This window comes from Anser anser (assembly GCF_964211835.1).
Source record: "Anser anser genome assembly, contig: SUPER_W_unloc_7, whole genome shotgun sequence".
Taxonomy (NCBI): Eukaryota; Metazoa; Chordata; class Aves; order Anseriformes; family Anatidae; genus Anser; species Anser anser.
In genome coordinates, this window is record NW_028154225.1 from 247,792 (window position 1) to 259,978 (window position 12,187).

The following is a 12,187-nucleotide window of genomic DNA, read 5'->3' on the forward strand; positions in this document are numbered from 1 at the left end:
CACCAAGTAACCCCGAAATCCTGTGCAAAATGCCCCAGGAGAGAAGTGGCCAGTTCCCATCGGGACTTCACCTGTGTAAAACCAAAGGGCACGCTCACACACTGAGGCAAGGCTGGTGGGACCCTTGGCTCTGGAAGGGCAATGTGTTATAGATCTAGAGCTGAATGAAGATATCACGGGGTGGCAGCCATCCTCTGTGCCACCCTCCCCTTTGCCCTCCCTCCTCCACCACCCAGCCCTTGGTCTGAACCCCCCCAGCAATGTTCACCTCCATCTCCCCTCCCCACGCAGGATGGGTGACGCCTTGCAGACAGCCTCCTACAGCACCGATTGTAAAACCACAGCGTTGTTAGTGCTCTCAGAGCACATCTGAGTGACGGAAAGAATTATCAGCCTGTGGTGTTTCCAAGCTGCCCTGGTTTTCTTCACCTCTTCTTCCCCTGGCTTTTAACACTTTCCATTTTGATGGCAATTATTACCAGCATTTCTGAAGACGAACCCTACAGGCTCGCAACCAAGTCTTTGCCAAGCCAAACCAGCACAGATGTGCTAGAGAGCGGTGCAGATGGCGCTCCTTCCCCTGAAACCCAAGAGTTTGCGGTGTTCTGCAGGCTGGGGATGTCAGGAGCACATTCCTCCCCATATGGTGAGTGAGAAGTCACCCTGGGAAGATCAAAGCGGCAAGAGGAGACTTGGGCTGCCTCCTGCATTTTTCAACCTTTCATGGTCACTCCGTGAAAGGCTGGTGCTGTTAAGCAGCTACGCGAGAGATGGCAAATAAATAATACATAAATGCCAAAGTGTGTTGCCAAGGCCACCTCCAGGATGGATCTGTACCCGTGCGTATTCTCCTCCAAGCAACCACCTGTTCCTGCCTCGGCAAGATGTCACTCAGAGCGAGACAGAGCTCCTGGACAACGTGTTGGCTCAGAGTGATGCATCGGAGAGCCTTGCAGGTGACAGAAACTGTAATTGCTGTGATTAAACTTCACCGGCCTATTGCACCCCCATGAAACCCACACCTGCCTCGCTGCTGCTTTCAGCAGTGGGATCGATGTCCCTGGCAGGGAAAGCTGCTCCCTGCTCACAGCACTGGGAAGGGGTGATGGGAGGCAGCGTGTGGACAAGGCAAAGGGATTTCCCAGTTGCTGGGGCAGGGAAGCAGAAGGTGCAGGAAGAAAGCTGCCATCACTGTGCCTGCTCTTTGAGGTGTAAGTCACAGCAAGGTGGGGTCTGATCATCCGACCCCTACCACCACCTCTGCAGAAATCATGGAGCAGAAACCTTCCCAGCCTAAAGACACCTTCACTGGCTGACGCAGAGGCTGGTGTGGACAGGCGCAACTACCTTTGGAGCATCTCTAGAGAACCAACCAAATCTGAAGGGTGAAGACTCTCCACCTGCCAGGAGAGCAGTGCCTCTGGGGCATGATGCTGCCTTGTGCCCCTGGGGACTGATGGATGCTCTGGTTTCTGAGAGGACCTGAACAATGTTCCCCACCACCCCAAAAAGCAGCTCAAACCAGGTGCAGTGAGCCCGCAGCCTGGCAAAAAGGGCTCTCAGAACCAGTGTGTGATGCTACAGATGATGGCTTGGGGTTTGGGGCAGCAATGTCTTGTGCCTGTAGGCCAAAAAGCTGTGACAAGCTGGTGGAGACCCCCAGGGAGCTGCCCTGCATCCCACCAGCTCCAGCCACCAATCTGTATTGCTGCAGCAGCTTAGCCAGATCTGCCTCTATTTTTCTCAGCAACGCCCTGAGAGCAAAATGACTGTAGCAGTAGGAGATAACACACTGGTCATTTCAAATACATGACAAGAATGTAAAATGCTAGGTACCCAGTGCGGCTGGATGTGGCTGTGACTGTGATGGGAGCTGCCCCATCTCACAGCGCAGACAGTAGGCTGTGCCCAAGTGCCAGCAGCACCCCTGGCACCCCTCCTGCCTCCCAAATTGACTCTTCCCAGCTCCGGTCACTGCAGCAGCAGTCAACCCAGCAGCTTTTCCATCCGTGAGCAAAGGAAGGTGCTAGGAAGAGGTGCTGGGCATCCAGCCCTGGTGTGTGAGGGAGGGCACTAGGAGGTGCCCGGGGTGCTGGGAGGTGGCAGGCAGCAGCATGGTCCTTGGGCAGAGTGCTGGTAGCCCTTATCCAGCCTTGCTGTGATGGACAGCTCTCGACATCCCCCTGCCTCACTGTGCTCACCTGCAAAACACCCAGAACAGCTCCAGCAAAGCACTTTGCAACCTGGTGACCCCCCTCTCCTCTCCCGTGCATGCTGTGAACGGGCACTGGATGGGTTCAGGGGACACAGCACGTGGCAGAGCACGTGGGGACCACCTCCGTACCCCCGTGAGAGGAGGCACACACATGCCAGCTGGTTAACTCCTGAAATGAGATGCCCCCAGATAGTCCAACGCCTCTGCAGGAGCCCCTGCATCTGCCAGGAGCTGACCTGGCTACAAAGGTTGCAGATGCTGCTTGAGAAATATTAGTTATAGCTGTGTACATGTGTTTGGCTTATTAGTTTTATCTAATGGGAGATTACAAAGCGACCGGGGAAAGAGCAGAAAAATACTCTCCTTGTTTAGCACAAAAATATAGGTAACAATTATTAGGCAATAATTGATTCATCCGATACTTTATTAACTGGAGTCAGGTTTTCAAGTGACAGGCTCTGCAGCGAGCCTTTCATGTGACATGTTATTAAAGGCTCTTTTTCTGGCTCTGAAAGGCAGTGGCTGGCAGATCAAAGGTCAGACATTTCAAGGAGTAAATTGGTTTAATGTGGCTGCAGATAGCCTCACAAAACCTAATAAATATGCAGTGAAATGTAAGGAGAGAAAATTGTGGACAAGAGAGACAATTACTTTGAAACCAGGAGAAGAGCAGCACGGGCTCAAATTAATCAGTGTAAGGGCTCCTTCTCTCTGTCTCACTGCGCTGGATTTGGCATCTAGAGCGGGAGCCTGGCTGCCAGCCCAGGGTGGGAGATGCGGGGGCTCCAGGGATGCTCTGGTACCCAGAGCCAAAATGTGCCGGGGGAAGATGCCCAACCCTGGGCCACAGCAACGTGAACCACCACAACTTCCCAGTTACACCATGACTTTCCAGTTAGACCGTGGCTTTCCAGTTAGAGCACGGCTTTCCAATTACACCAGAAGCCTTTTGTGAACTGCTGCAAAGGAGGCGCAGGAGCAACGTGGGGTTTTGTGGTCACTGCTTGGCTAAATGCAGCAGGGAACCCTCGGTGTGACACTGCGGGGACATCAGGAGGTGGGGACCCACAGCCCAGACTTCCGCACTCAGTGGTAAAAAATGAGCCTGGAGTAGTTTGACTGTAAGAATTGATGCTCGCAGCTCATCTCATTTTTTTTAACTTGGTCTCGTGACTTTTTTAGAAGCGTACCTCACTATTTTTAATCTCCAGCCAGGCAGCAATGTCCGAATACTTTGGGGTTTTCTTTGTGTTTGTTGACATGAATTAACACAAATGACCTCCGAGCAGTTGTAAGGCAGGGTTCCTTTGCTAAAAAGTCACAACTTCTCTCCTCTTAATTAAAAGTGAGAAAACACCCACTCCATTTCTATAATCTTGAAAGAGACTTCCTGCAAGAACAGCGACAACAATGCCTGATACTCCTTCTGCAGCTGGAAACCAGAGCGGAGGAAAGAAATCTCTAAAATAAAGCACCCCCCCCCCCCCCCCCCCCCCCGAGAGGCAGATAAGGGCACAACCTCTTTGTATTCCCTCCACAGGTCACCTTCACCAGATGAGTCACCACACACCAGCGTTATTTATCGGGGCCTGCAACCTACCTGCAGGTAGGATCGGGCACCGCAGCCTACCTGCCATACAGCCCGGCCAAGGGACTTTGCAGGCACCAAAAAGCTGGTCCTGAAGGACTGGATTGTGCCATGCCCCCTGCTTGGACCCCCAAGGGTGGCCTCTGCCCACCGTGTCCCCGAAGGTGGCACTGCCTCCTGAGAAGCATTGGGAGCAATGCAGAGCGGGGAAGCAAGAGCCACTCACTCTCTGCTCGCTGTGGGATGCTTTGCCACATTAAGGGAAGAGCTCTGCACCTTTACGGGGTCACCCACAAGGATGGCCGATGGGGCACAGACACCCAAACCTGCAGCCCACACAGGCAGCCAGTGTGCTCTCACCCAGAGTTATTTGTGCATGTATAGCTCTCCCATAAATCAGAAGCCCTGACAGTGTAATTTGTATCTGGGGAACCCAGAGCAATTACAGAATCAACCCAAACACTATTTGTTTCTCAAGATTTCGCCCTTAGTTAGCACTGTTGTTCTGGTTTAATTACACTGTAATTAATTGCAACAAAACTGTTTGGAAAGTGCATGGTGGTGTACAGTGGAAAGGCTCAAATATTGCAACCTGCCTGCTCCTCTGCAACCACGAGTGTAAAACCTGCAGGAAAGCTGTGATCCTGATTTGATATAACACTTGGCATTCACTTCACCACTTTCTATCCAGAGGATCTTCACGTCCTTTCAAAACCAGACCAAGACCCACAGAAGATGATCACTGAGTTACTTTACATGCAGGGAAATTAAGGCACAGAGGAGCTAATCTCTTTAATTTATCTTTAGACAGGATTAAGAAGGCAGAATTCGCCAGAAATGAACCCAAGTCAGGCTTGCAAGGAAGTGCTGTGTTCTGACAGCGAGGGGAACCAGCCCACGGTGGTGGTGGTGGCCAGAGGAGCAGCCAGGTCTCCGCAACACCTCCATGCTGCCTTGGAAGCAAATCACCACCGCTGCCTGGGGTGTTCAGACCTTCACATGCCTGTTCCCTTGCGCCTTCCAAAGCCCATGGCACAGCTGAGCCCATGGAGAAGGCTGCCCACTCAGGTGGACCTTCAGAGTCCTGTTTGGAGTGGTGTGGGTGCAGATACAAAACCAGCCACGATGCAATAGCCAGGCAGACCCTAGGAAACAGGAAGCACCAAATTCATCTGAGGATGCCCCCAGTTTCATCACCTGGTCTGGCTCTGGCTTGAAGGCAGCAACATCTCCAGTCCCACCCCTCTGCCTCATTTTTCATAAACACTGATAATTTCCGTGCACAAAGCACAGCTGTGGCAGAAATCCCCCGCTGCGCCCCGCCAGGCCGGACAGAAAGGCAGGAAGGGAGAGGACAGGCAGGAGCCCGGCTCCAGCAGGTGACTCACTGCCTCCCACACACCCAGGCACCACAGCCCCCAGGGCAGGAGAGGAAATTTCCCATTTCAAAATTGCTCAACAACAATAAAAAGATTCCTTGATTTTTTTTTCCCTTCAGCTAAATACCTTGCAGAAAACATGCTGCCTTGCTTTTCTCTTTGCTGTTTTCTTTTTCCTCTCCTCTCCTCTCCAGGAGGAAGCAGTCCCAGCACAGCACCAGAGTTATCACCACCCCAGCAGTGCTGGAAGATCCAGCCGATCTCAAAAGACCTCCCAGAGACATGCCTAGAGAACTGAGGCTTTGGCAGTGGATCTGCTCCATCAGCTTCAGCTCACCTTGGCAAAAGGTGCCCAGATGCCATGGTGACGGGCTCAGCGGGGATAAACACCGAGCATGGGTGTGGGCTGTTTGCATAGATAGGAAGCTGGCTGGCCTCCATCCCTCTACCCTGCCTCCTCCCAGTGGTGCCAGGAGCTCGATCCAAAGTGACATCCTCCTCTCGGGCTGGCTCATCCGCCGGCAACACAGAGACACTTCCCAAACTAGTTCGCTGCTGGGCAGGGCAGGGTGTGGGACTGCTGCCGGGCTGCCTCTCCCCACAGCCTGGGAGGTGGATGTCATCTGATGGTCCTGATGTCCACACACATGCCCAGACCCACACGGAGAACGTGGGGACCTGCCATGGGGTGAGATGTCCCCTCCTCCTCTGCTGCAGGGGCCGGGCACCCCAAACCCAAGGACAGCCCTAGGGGCAGGGGAGCTGACCCTGCAGACAGAATTGAGGGGCTGGAAGAGCTGCAGGGAGGAGCAGGGGCGTTTGAGGGGGTGCCAATGGGCTTGGCTGTGGTGAGGAAGCTGGACACATGGACACAGATCACTGGACACACCAAGGAACGGACATGAAGGTGGATGGGAGAGGGAGAAGCTGGCTGCTGTCACCCCACGGCTCACAAAACCTCTGGATGTGGTATCCTTCCCCCAAAAAGCTGTGTCCTGGAAAAGCACTCGTGGCCACCACGTGCCTGTTCCTTAGGGGCAGGGACATCTCTTTGAGGGATGAGGAAGAAAATAATTAAACAGCTGTGAGAAATAAATGCATAATGAAGGGAAGCTGCTCCCATGAGCAACACTTGAAAATTACACAGGCTTATGAGCAACGGGCATTGGGCGCACACTTTCAGTAAGGAATCAAAAAGCTCTGACTAATATAAAGATGCCTCCAAATCTCTCTTGGCACAAGTATCCCGGCCCCACATCCCCTCCCTCTATTCATCTCTGAAGCTCACAGGAAAAGGAAAACAACCGTCACAGCTCCTTCGCTGACCCATATCGGCTCCCTCCGCACCATCCCGATGTTGCCCCCATCCCCATCCTTCAGCAAGGGCAAAAAGCCCTCCCAAACCCCAGTGCCCAGCCACTGAGGTCTGTGGGGTCACTTCCCAATGATTTTTGAATTTATAAAACCATTCCATTGGTTACACTGAATGGAAAAATGATAAGGACTACGCACTGGGGAGAGAGACTTCAGCACTCTGAAAGTATTTTAATAGCTGCTATTTAATTAAAAGCAATAGCTCTGGAATTATGTGAGTGAAACTTGCCACTTATTAATTAGAGGAGGAATTTCAAAGGAGGCAAAGAGAATTAGGTGCTGGCCAGCCCCAGGCTCGCTGGAAAACCCCAGGCTCTCACAGCTGATGCTTGCTCAGTGCTCTAACACGCCAGGTCTGACTCTTCATTGCCTGGCAGCTGAGCAAACAGCACCGAGCACCAGTGGAAAGTGGGTGTTGGACCCCACCTGATCGGGAGCACAGGCTTCAAATGTCCTCTGCAGGGCTGCGTATGATCAAACATGTTGTAAGGAAGTCAAGGAAGTGGGACAGAGAGCACGAGGGAAGAAACAGAGCCTGAAAATGCAGCCCCTTCCCTACAAGAGGCAGCCCACCTCAATTAAACCAGCTGCATATCTAAGGATGACTCAGAGGAGGAAACCTGCTCAGGATCAGGCCTTGAGTGCGTAAGGTCACTGCTCCGCGGAGGACACCAGGCATGGCGGAGGGAGGCACAGATGGGTTTTGACAAAGCCACCGCAGCTGCTCAGGGCACGGGGCTGCTGCTGGGCTCCAGCCCCACACACCCACCAGCCAACCCCGCTGTCCCCACGTGGGCAGATATTTACTTGGCCACCCTGAGGCAGATCCCTAGGAGAAATGCCGAGAAGCCCCAGGTGGTTTGCTGTGCATCAGGAGGAGCTGGAGATGCGGGCAGAGCTCTGCTGGCCATCACCCAGCATCTGCACCCTGGGACTCGGCGGCCCCACTGCCTTTGGCCACTGGAGCCATTCGGCACAGCCCCTCCATAACCTCCAGTCTTCAACCACCAAGCAGAAAGGAAGGGAAAACCACCACATGCAGTCTTATCCCCCTCAAATATCGCAGCCAGGCGAACCAGTGACTGCCCTGACCCTTGCAGGGGCAGGACGAGCTCCGGGGCCCTGCACAAAGGCAACATTTCCGCACACGCAATGCACTTGGAAAAGCAGTGCCAAGACCTCCAAGCACCGGTTCCTCCCCTGCAGAGCACATTCCTCCTGTTGGATTTTAATTCAGCCAAACCTTAAACAAAACTTCAGCTCACTGCCATTGTTCCTATCCGTGGTGTGGTTGTGAGAATCACCCAGGAGGGTTGGTAGACAGATTCCAGCTTCCAGAACTGGGGAGGGACCTTGTGCTGTTGAAACAGCACAGCAATTTACGCTTAAGAAGGATCTGTTAAAAATATTAAAGCCTAGCAGGGTAAAACATGCCATCTGGGGGTGTCCTCTTCGCTAAAAAAGCAGCAAAAACTTCTAGACAGAGACTGGAATTCCAGCCCGAGCTGCTGCCGGGATGCCCGGGTGCGGGACGAAGCCCTGCTTGTGTCCCCGCCCAGCCACCGCTGCCTGTGGGGCAGGGGGCGAGCAGGGCAGGCTGAGCTGTGCCAGCCCCAGCTCCAGCCCTGTGCCCAGCAGCAGGGCCAACCCGTACTGCCCGAGCATGCAGTCTGCTTCAACTATTTCTTTTTTCGACCTGCTATTAAAATATTTCTATTTTAACTATTTTTTTCAGCAAGCTTTCTGTACAGAACAACTGGAACAAAATTAACCTTAGAAAAACCAAGACAAATATTAATCACCTGTCCCTTCAGCACCCTTCTGCCTACCCAGAAGGAGGTATTAACAGATGTGTTTTCATGCTGATCCTTCCTATCTAGAGCAAACAAACAAATAACTGAAACGGACCTGCGAAGAAACGCCGCAAACTGAGAAGCCGTACTGTATAGGTGTTGATACGGAGCCAAAATCTCCGGACTTGGTAAAGATTCAAGATACCAAACAAGTAAATCAGAGAGAGGATCACAGGGGTGAGTTGAAACAGCAATTAAAAATGCGTGTAAATGGTGATAGATTATTGCAGGGGATTGCTGCACAGAGCTGAACAAGCCGGGGCGATTTTTGAAAAGGACACGATTAGTCTCTGAGCATGAATTTCAGGCTGCTCCCCCTCACTTAAATAAACTGCGGAAGCCATGAAAGGATTAAAAAAAAAAAAAAGAAAAAAAAATCAGATCTTTTGGAAACCAGGCACGACGTGGAAAAGTACAGCATCCAACCCACCTCTCTGCTCCGCATGCCGACCCTCGCCTTCCCCTCGCCGCGCACTGCCTATCATAAAACTTGCTGCTTTGTTGTAGTCGGAGCTGGTGAGGCTGCTGCCCGGGTGTCTGCAGCCGAGTGGAGATTGTCATTGATTTGTGTGAGGAAAGTTAAGCCTTTCTAGGAGCGGTTATGAGAATTCGCTCCCACCACTCCCTCTAAACCAGAAGTATTTGGCACCGAGCCCTCCTCGTCCACCTGTACTATTAAGGTCTAAACAGCACACGGGACGTGGACCAATTTTACCAGGATCTTTTCATGTTTCCTTTTTAAACAAGCACACCAAGTTCTTTGCAAAGATTTTTTTTTTTAATCCCATTTTTCTAAGCGGACTTATCGCATCCTTTCTGCTTCCCACGTGGTGTGACCATGTTTCGGGCCACCCCCAGCCAGGCACGGGTGTAGGAAGCTGTGGGTGAGCTCCCACCACCCTGCCCCACATCCCCCCGCAAGCCATGCTTCATCTGCCTGAACACGGGTCAAATCCTTTTGTCTTTTGGAAAAGAGCTGTATGTAATTTAACTAAAAACCTGTGGTTTTTTGCTCATCTGACACAAGCAAGGTCGCAGAGGAAGGCAAGGCACATTCAGAGGTGGGTTTGCTTACACAAGCTCCCAGCTGCAGCGCTGTGCCAGGGATCAGAGCCCAAGCTGGGCGCTCGGTGCAAGCGCTGAGTGACTTTGAGAAGCACAAAATCCCTTTCCCAAGTGCTCTGTGTAGGGCTTCTCAGCTTACCCGTGGAGAGAAACCAAGGAAAAGCTCCGGCAGTGCAGCCAGCCCCACAGTGCCTGGCTCGGGAAGCCACCTTCTGCCCACCTGAGGTAGCCCGGAGGCTGCAGAGAACCCGTCCTGCACCTGTGCAGGGCCCATCCCCTTCCATGAAGCCCTCTTGGCAGAGGCATCACCACACTGCCGCTGCCTGGCTCACTGGAGCATGCCGCCTCGCCCCAGCAGGGCTTTGTGGAGCAGGAATTGTTCCCTGCTGGTGGGGATACAGTCTGCCCTTGCCCGGCACGGCTTCCCAGCATGCACACAACCCTACGAGCTTGGTCATGGTGTTGAGAGAGAAATAACAGGATTCAGTACAGGTCCTTCCTCTTTTTCAGAGTGGGGCGTTGGGTCCCTGGCAAGGGCAGGGACACATCCGGGGTTGGCCCTGGCAGTGTGCCATGCAGGCAGCGGGGCACTGGGACACACAGCGAGATGGGGTGGGCTCCCCGATGCTCTCTTTTTGGGAAAGACCAAAGAAATTGGCTCGTTCCAGAGGTTCTGCCCCAAATTCAACAGCCCCACCTCCAAGCATGAAGTTAAACACCGCATGTAATAAAATACTAGTTCCTTTCTGGCAAAGGTATCATGACAATGAGGAAATACAGATTTTTGTTAACACAATAAATCTGATGGGAGCAGCTGGACACCGAGTTACACATCATATACCTTTCTGCTGGCCTTACTTTAAAGAGGCACATGCGAAAACCCAAATCACAACCAAAGGCGAGTCAAAATTGTTTATACAAAGGGAATCTTTCTGGAACACGAGGCAAAATCAAGTGTAAGATAGCCCAGGGCAGGCCGGCACTCCCAGACACAGCTGGAGAGAACTGCCTGCTCACAGCATGCTTACTTTTGAAACTTATTACACCCTCTCTCGGTCTATAGCAAAAAAAAAAAAAAAAAAAAAAGCTACTTCCATCCCCACACTCAAACCACTATCTGCAGCTCCTTTGGCTGCTGGATTTCTAAGGAGTGTCTGGGTAAATCAGTACATGAAGTCAGTGCAAACAACGTGTCTGGCCCCAGATAAGGGCAAAGCAAAACTTGGGCAACATCCAGTGGCCGCCAAGGTGGCACGGAGAGGAACGCAAATTGCCACCCACTGCTTTTCCTGCTGCTCCGGCTGTCCCGCACTTGGCAGTCTCCTGGGGGCTGCAGCCAAGGAGATGTGGGACTGAGGGTGTTTGCTACGAGAAACTGAAGGGCCTGAAAGAAGGAAACAACCCTGGGCCAGAGCAGGGATGCTCTAAATTAGACCCAAGCAGCTCTTCCCACAAAAGCTGTTATTTTTTCCATCAAAACGGCTTGCTCCCGTCAATCCACAAAAGCCAATCTGTTGGAGAAACAATTACTTCCATCCCATGCTACTGAAGTACATCGTTTGTCGTGAAATTTCCCAGGGTGGTTTTTAATCGGCATGTATGGAAATGTCCCCAGTCCATTTATTAAAAATGTCCCCAAATTCCTGCAAGCCAAAACCAACATTTTCATATAGCAAAACACTTGGAGGGCAGACAGTGACAAATGAAACATCTCAGCAATGACTCTGAGTACAAAAACACTGTGGACTATTTTGTGGAAAATGGGTCCCCACTGAACCCTGGAAATAATTTTCCGTGTGAAATTGGTTCCCGGTTTTTGATCACCACTGATGGAGGGATGAATGGGTCTCCTAGTCTGTAAGGGAAGAGAGAATAAACTGCTTCTAACAGGGTGTGAAATAAGAATAGCAGAAAGAAGGAGAGAAGGAAGGGCTCTCGCAGACCCCACCTCGGCTGGGCAGATCACAGGCGTAACAGAAAACACTCAGCAAAAGAAATCCTAGAAGAGGCTGCAAATCCCAATTCGGCCCTGAAGTCCCATGGGAAAGCTCTAATTGTGAGTATATTGGATAGAAAGATGTCCTGAAGAAAGAGTGCTTAAAGGGTGGCTGCCCAATCAGAAAACGAAGGGGTCATCAAATGTAAAGTTTTTCATGGGCAAAATTAAATTTGACACAGTTTGGCTCTCTCTAGCTTTTTAAAAAAAGAATACATTTGCAGAAACGTTCTGTGAAATTTTGCAGCTTCCTTTTGAAACTGAGTTTTTCAGGCCAGTTTTAAACTTTTGCTAGCTGGAGCCCAATAATCAGTCTCAGGGAATCCAACTTCCTGAGAGCCAGGAGATATTTTCCAATGTATTTTTTTGTAATATTTGCAAGATTTCCTGCACTAGTCATATTTTTCAAAGGAAAATATTTTTTTTCTTAAACATCCTTATTTTATTGTCAAAACATGTCAGTAAAAAAAAAAAATCTACAGGTGAATTTTGGTAAGAAATAAAACCCAGCAACATAATATCCCCCCAAATCTCACAGAAACTGCTTGCAAACCGGAAACTTTGACAAGCCCAGCGAGGTTTTCTCCAAAGTGTCTGCCCCACACATGCACGTTTCTGTTTGCTATGGTGCACATCCCCATTAACTTCACTACTGCTACCCAGGCAATAAAGTTAAGCTGTGCCTAAGTGCTTCCAAATGTTGGCCTTATTTTATAG

General features: G+C 51.3%; 2 protein-coding genes across 4 annotated transcripts in view; one reads left to right on the top strand and one right to left on the bottom strand.

Annotated features, from left to right (window-relative positions):
* Positions 1 to 12,187, top strand: part of LOC310888949 (uncharacterized protein) — a 389,701-nt gene that overhangs the window by 152,342 nt on the left and 225,172 nt on the right. The window lies entirely within an intron of this gene.
* The window catches only part of LOC310888945 (zinc finger and BTB domain-containing protein 7C-like), a 53,385-nt gene that overhangs the window by 34,705 nt on the left and 6,493 nt on the right, over positions 1 to 12,187 (bottom strand). For 2 of the 3 annotated variants that reach the window (XM_083852603.1, XM_083852602.1), the window contains exon 1: positions 8,840 to 10,450. The exons of the other annotated variant lie outside the window; for it this stretch is intronic. In XM_083852603.1, the coding sequence (XP_083708729.1) occupies positions 8,840 to 8,970 (131 nt within the window). In that variant the 5' untranslated portion in view covers positions 8,971 to 10,450. Of the gene's footprint in view, positions 1 to 8,839; positions 10,451 to 12,187 lie in introns of those variants that run through there. 3 annotated transcript variants of the gene reach the window in all.